The sequence below is a fragment of the Lipotes vexillifer genome, unplaced genomic scaffold, assembly GCF_000442215.2.
Source record: "Lipotes vexillifer unplaced genomic scaffold, Lipotes_vexillifer_v1.1 scaffold570, whole genome shotgun sequence".
Classification (NCBI taxonomy): domain Eukaryota; kingdom Metazoa; phylum Chordata; class Mammalia; order Artiodactyla; family Lipotidae; genus Lipotes; species Lipotes vexillifer.
In genome coordinates, this window is record NW_006777801.1 from 910,712 (window position 1) to 917,344 (window position 6,633).

A 6,633-nucleotide genomic window follows, 5' to 3' on the forward strand; every position below is an offset into this window, starting at 1 on the left:
TTAAGAATATTATACCTTTGGGACCTTTCTCACTTTCTCACAGTTAATCTTCCTCTGAGATGCTCCTTTTGTTTGTCTGATGGGTCAGCCCTGTCACTGGACCAAGCATCTTATTGACAGAATCACTCATAAAGGCCAGGGCTCCATTCTTTTTTTTTTTTTTTTTTAAACTTTATTGGAGTATAGTCGATTTACAATGTTGTGCTTAATTTCTGCTGTACAGCAGAGCGTCTCGGATATATTTATATACATATATATTCTTTTTCATTATGGTTTATCCCAGGATATTGGATATAGTTCCCAAGGCTCCATTCTGACTGTAGGTGGCATTGAGGGGATGCATGTAGGGGTGTAATGCCATCCCCTTACACCCACAATTAGAATAATCTGCACCGTTGCTCCATCAAGATACTTCTCTGGGGAGTAGATTTCTAAATGACAGACTAAGAAAAAAAATACCTAAAGGTTTGAAAAAAGAAAACAGGAATAAGATGACTCCTTCATCTGTGGCAACCAAAGGAACCTGCAAATTGGTTTCCCTTTCGTGTGGATCAAAATCATAAACTCTGTAAAACTCATCTGTTTCTACGCTTCATGAAGTCTCTCTGTGCTTTTGTCTTCTAAGACAAAATTATTTGGTGGAAAATGCTCCCATTGTCTTGCCTGAAATGAGTAAATGGAGGTTTGTTGGTACCTCAGTCAGTTTAGAGGGCGTGAGGAAGCACAGCCATAGACCAAGTAACAGGAGCCCCGACTGACCCAGTTTCAGTGTCTGTGCAGGTGAGATAGAGAGGAGTTGCAAAGCCACAAACAAGGGCCAGGTGTTAACAACCAAACCTTCCCCTAAGTGCTCTGCTGGGCCCCTAGATCCGTATTCTCCCGTGGCTTAGTCACATCCACCGCTGCTCCACCATGGGCACTGGGAGCCATGGTGTCCATTCCTGTGGGTCTTCTGGACGAAGCATGAAGGGTGCTGCTGGGTAGGTCATCTCAGGTGGCCCCAGGCTGTGTGGTATTAATGACTTTGCTAAAACCACAGCAGCTCTCATTTGGGGGATGATATCCCGGGGACCAGAGAGAGTCAATACAGGATTAACACCCTCAGTCTTGAGCCCCTCTGAATGGAAACTTGGGAAGGTTTTTGTGTATTTATGTATGTATCCAACCTCTTAAGAATGCAACAAACAGTTTTTATAAGGTTTTTACTGTTTAATCTGTATAAAAGGTCCATCATTGTGATTAAGTTTGATTATTCATGAATCTCTGTTTCTCTTTTCCTTGTCCCGTCTTCCTTCAGCCCCTATCTTCCTAAAGTGTCTCGTGTACACTGTTTTCTTGTGAGCCCCGTGGCAGGGTGTATTTGTGTGGAGTCTTTGCTCTTGTTTGTTTGTTTGTTTGTTCGTTCATTCCTCTATTTTACATAAAAGCTCAGGAGGCCTGGAGGAACCGGCTTCCTCCGGCACAGTGGGAATAATGGGAAGACTGTGTTTGAATTTGCCCCACTAATGGTGATTGTCTGCATTCCTTGGCTGGGGAGTTACAGATTTGGGGAGATTAAAACACATTCCAGCATTCTCCTGGTATTACAAACAATGAGAACATGCCTTTTCTTGCCGCAAGAATCTAGAGAAGCAGAAGATGGCAGGCCTGGAGGCACAGAAGAGGCCACTGATGTTGGCAGCCTTGAACGGACTCTCGGTAGCTCGGGGCTCGGGGCGGGAAGAAAGTCGCGTTGATGCCACCCGAGTTCCCATGGATGAGAGGGTAAGCGCTGGGCTTGTCAAACATGTGACTCATTCTCTGTGGTCTTAGGATTCCAACGCTCTCTCCTCGCCCAGACATGCCAGCACCAAGGCGTGTTTGACGAATTCATTCTTCAGTTTGAAGCTTAGCAAGACCTGGTCTGTGCTGTATTAAATTGATCCTTTTCAACATCTCATGTTTTTCTTTGTCAGGTTGGTGCCATGACGACCCCTAAAGACACCAGCCCTTACCTAGCTGTGTGACCTTGGTCAAGTCATTCAATTTCTCTGGGCCTGTGTCTTTATTTTTTTTTGCAAAATGAAGAAGTTAGGTGGTTGCTGTAGCTTCTCAATTTCTGTGATTTTTGTGAACAAGTACCCTTTACTAGGGAGTGATTCTTTTACCCACGCATTTATAGAATTCTTTAATACACTGGCCCCTTGTTTGGCTATAACATATGGCTGATTTATCATTGTTAGGGTAATGCATTGTGGGAAAAGTAACCAGAAGTTGCGGGGTAGTGTTTCAGAGGTGAAGAAACACGTTCTTTTAGTTCCTGAGATTGCTGTCAGGTTAAGGAACAGGTCATGTAAATGTAATAGAGTGCATTACAGCAAGATTAGCGTTTTAGGTTTTGCCAGCATGTATGAAGTATTAACATGCTCTTAGAGCCAGAAGGGTCTTTAGAGGGATCATTTAATCTAATTAATACCATGTTTTGTTATTAGTAGCTTGACAGTGGGAAAAATAAAAGATGGGGCGTCTAATCCTCACGGCTAGAGGGCTGTAGACCAGTATCATCTTAAAATTTAGCTAAGAACAGCTGTGTAAGTGGAGGGAAGGACGTTTGGGTAATTAAGATGAACAGTCTCCTTATCACTAGAACTTTAAACAGAGGTGATAATAACGAAAACACTAATTTTGAATTTCAACTCTTGCCTGGTCTGGCGGATTCGTTCTGTTTAAGGCATGAGTGAGAAGGAAATTGGTTATTGGATAAGAGACACTAGCAATATGGTCGGTAATGAGACCAAATAATCAAATATTAGTTGTCCATCTTGAAACTACTTATTCACACTGTCACTGTAAATATTTTAAGAAATCTGGTGGTTTGGTTGGAGTGTTTGGATAAGGTAATTCAGAGAGCTGGAGATCAATTTCTGTTGCAGTTCAGAACCCTGAAGAAAAAGCTTGAAGAGGGAATGGTGTTCACAGAATATGAGCAGATTCCAAAGAAAAAGGCGAATGGCGTTTTCAGCACAGCAGCTCTGCCAGAAAATGCTGAGCGCAGCCGTATCCGGGAGGTTGTCCCCTATGAGGAGAACCGCGTAGAGCTCATACCGACCAAAGAAAATAACACAGGCTACATTAACGCCTCCCACATCAAGGTAAGAAGTGGGGGGTGGAGAGGGGTGTGTTGGGAAGGCTGGTTGAAGATCGCTGGGTTAACGGTAAAAGGGCAGGGAGGAGAGAACATACGGGCTGCCACTGTGCGTCTTGGCTTGTCCCCAAACCCCAAGGGAGTGTTTTTGAACTCCTGTGCTTTTCTTAGTCAACTGGAAGGCCATGCCTATCACTGCACAGAGAGAAGGAAGCCCAGCGGCCTCAGGGAAAAAACCTCAGGTCAGCTGTTTCTGAAGCTTGCTCATTACGGAGGGTTTTATCTTTTTCTTCTCTCTGTGTGTTGTAACTCTCCCGAAAACTCACAGGTAAAGCTGAGGATTAGCCCTTTCAGTTTGTAAGTTGCAGATGATGGAGAATTTGGAAATCACGGGCATTATATTTCTGTCACTGGAGTTATGATGTTCAGGAGCAACAGAAACTTACTGTTTCTCCCTTGTAATACTACTGGTTAGGCATTTTAGAGCTGAAGTAAGTCCCAAATTTGCGTGATGTTTAGAAGAGTGGGCTAATTTCAACATAAGCCATAATGGTGTGGTTGATAATGAATCTTGCAAAATGTGCCACATTATTATTCAGTGCATTTGGGTCATTAAATGTTTGTTACTATTTCAGATACTCCAAATCTTCATATCTCAGTATTTCACAGACTTTAAAATTGGTCAGCTTAGCTTTACTTCAGTTAGAATTTAGAGTTATGGATGCATGTGTGCATGCAGTGAGGTGTTTCCTAAATAGCTTACCTTCCTCAGGGCTCCTAATGACAGAACACATTTGTTTAGAATGTCACCATTTGCTCTGACCTCTGAAGTAGGGGAATTATCTATGTACTAATGTGAATTGTATTAGTATAATTGTTACAGTTGTTACAGGACGCTTTTCAACAAGGTTCAGATTCGTAGTCTGCTGAGATCAATAACCTTAGAAAACCTGTGTCTGGCATTATTTCCTTTCTTCATTGGACTTTTCAACTGTAGCCAAATTATAGGTAGGTTCCTCTAAGCCTTTAAAATACAGCCAGATGTCCGGCCCATGTATCAGTTCTAACGGTTTTGATACAGAATATGGGAAGTGTACCATGGTTGGGTTGAGTGTTTTTGTTCACGCAGCATAGATAACCACATATATTTTTTTAAGTGTCAGAAAGTCCTGTCCAAAGAAATAGGAAGGCGTTAACTCTCTTGGATCATATTGTGTATTCTACTCTTATTTTTCAGAGTGAGAACTCTCAAAACAATGAAACAGTAAAAACTGAGCCCCAGGAAACTCTGAAGGAAACTGATGGTGGTGAATTTCATGGGCTTAGTTTAGATAACGAAACAATTACCAGAATAATGCATGCAAAGATGCAGATCACACAGCTGCATCTTGCTAGACTCTCTGAGAAAATCTTCCACAGCTGCAATATACTATCTTCTTCTTTTGGCCAGATCGCCTCCCCCATTTTCCATCTGCTCTCTGGAAAAAGCTGTCAGTCTGCCTGCGCCGTGCCCAGCGGGTGTTCTTAACATCCCTTCCTCCATATTCTCTGAGGCCCACATTTCATCTTGTGGATCCGGGTTAGACATGGGTGTGTTTAATAGACCCAGAGAGCTTGCAAGAACTTGTCCTTGTGTTTTTGGAGTAGAGTTATATGTCTTGCTAATGTTTTCTCCCTGGGTTCCAAGCAGCCGTGAACACAGAACAGAGATTTATTTGCTCCAGACGTGGATTCACATCTGTGAAATCTACCTCAGTAGCTTTGGTGGTTGTGTTTTTAATGCAGTTTTTAATACCCTCCTGTCAATACTTGGGAATATGCTGAAAGGCCCCCGGCAGCAGCGTACTCTGGGAGTATTTATGGCTCCTATATGTAGGGTGCCAGAGAGGCTAATGTTTAAAATCACAATTCCACAGATAAGCCAAACTCCTAGCCAGCCAGCCAGCAAATGTATGAGTGTTATCTCCCACCAGTACTCGGAAAATGGATTTTGCTTGCCAGCTTTGACCTAAACATGCCTTGTGTAACGAGACAATAACTGACATTGTTTTTGTTTGAATCAAGTTAGTGTATAGTTTCATAAAATAAATGAGAGAAAAAGTTTCAAAAAGTGATCACTTCATTGCCCCTAGCACCATCTTGAGATCCCCACTGGTGAATGTGTAAGGGAGCCTGACTTGGCAGTATCAAGCAAACCCAGAAAGAATCCCTCCAAAGGCCACCATTTCACCCTGAAAGCATGAGCTTTCACACTTGACACATGACTTTTTATTGTTGCGTCTCTGCTGCTAATATTTATAGCTGCAGAATTATCCTCCCAAGATCATCCTGAGCTGTGTGGGATAATGATTTTATTATCCAAAATCATCTCATGACTCCAAAGTTCAGTTGGATGCTGTGGTATTGTACGAGGGGAAGGTGATGATAAAATATCATGTACTGTTGGCTTAAGTACATGCATGGTACCTCTACTGTATGTGGTACAGAGTAGCGGGTACAACAGAGGTTTAGGACACACTTCATAACCAGGGCAGTGGTAGAAAGCCATTGCTCCCAAAGGGGTGTTATTCCATGGTAGATTTTTCTATTATTTAAAAGGATGTCATGGAGTACTGTGTCTCAGACTGTGGACCACAATATGGTAGTGGTATATGAAAGCAATTTAGTAGTCGGGAGCAGTTTGGGTTTTTTTGGTTTTGTTTTCTTTTGTTTTTTAATGGAATAGACTAGAAAAAGGAGAAAAGAATGGCAATTACCAGTACATTGCACATTGGAAACATAACTATTATTTCTGTAACAACTTGTTAGGCTATATACATATATTCATGTAATATTGTATATGTGGGTATATATATATGTGTTTTATGTATATGTTTTTAATATGCACTGGTTTGTACATAATTACTGTGGGTTGTAGATCAAAAATGATGAGGTATATTGTAATAAGCTTGAGTGGCAAAAAGTATTTTCATGTGAGCATGTGTCACTAGCCATCCATGGTGTCAGGGCTTTTGATGATAGCACTAACACATTTGGCCTAAAAATATTATTCAAGGTTTTCAGGTGGCTACAAAAGGACCCATGGTCAGCATGTAATTCTGTCCTGGATTTGGGGTTTATTCACTAATGCTTGCCTTGGTTTCCAGGTGGTGGTTGGTGGGGCAGAATGGCACTATATCGCCACTCAGGGGCCTCTGCCACACACATGCCATGACTTCTGGCAGATGGTGTGGGAGCAGGGAGCGAATGTGATCGCCATGGTCACCGCAGAGGAGGTAAGGGGGAATGGCCGTACAGCCATCTGTCCCGGCGGGGGCGGGGGGCAGAAGATGGGCTTTGTGTCGATGACTTTGCTGCCTCATCCTCCTTCCGGCAGCACCATTTCCCTGCAAATCCTTTTCTCTCTGACGTGCATCTCTTTTCTCTCCTTACTTGCATATAGGTTTGTTTTGTTTTCCGAAGATAATTTATTGTTATGTCCCGTTTTTATCCAGCTCTTAACTCTTTCC

At 42.4% G+C, this 6,633-nt stretch overlaps 1 protein-coding gene across 1 annotated transcript in view; it reads left to right on the forward strand.

Annotated features, from left to right (window-relative positions):
* The window catches only part of PTPN14 (protein tyrosine phosphatase non-receptor type 14), a 171,700-nt gene that overhangs the window by 152,783 nt on the left and 12,284 nt on the right, over positions 1 to 6,633 (forward strand). The window contains exons 14-16 of the mRNA XM_007451289.1: positions 1,621 to 1,764; positions 2,913 to 3,131; positions 6,271 to 6,399. Of these exons, the coding sequence (XP_007451351.1) occupies positions 1,621 to 1,764; positions 2,913 to 3,131; positions 6,271 to 6,399 (492 nt within the window). The remainder of the gene's footprint in view (positions 1 to 1,620; positions 1,765 to 2,912; positions 3,132 to 6,270; positions 6,400 to 6,633) is intronic.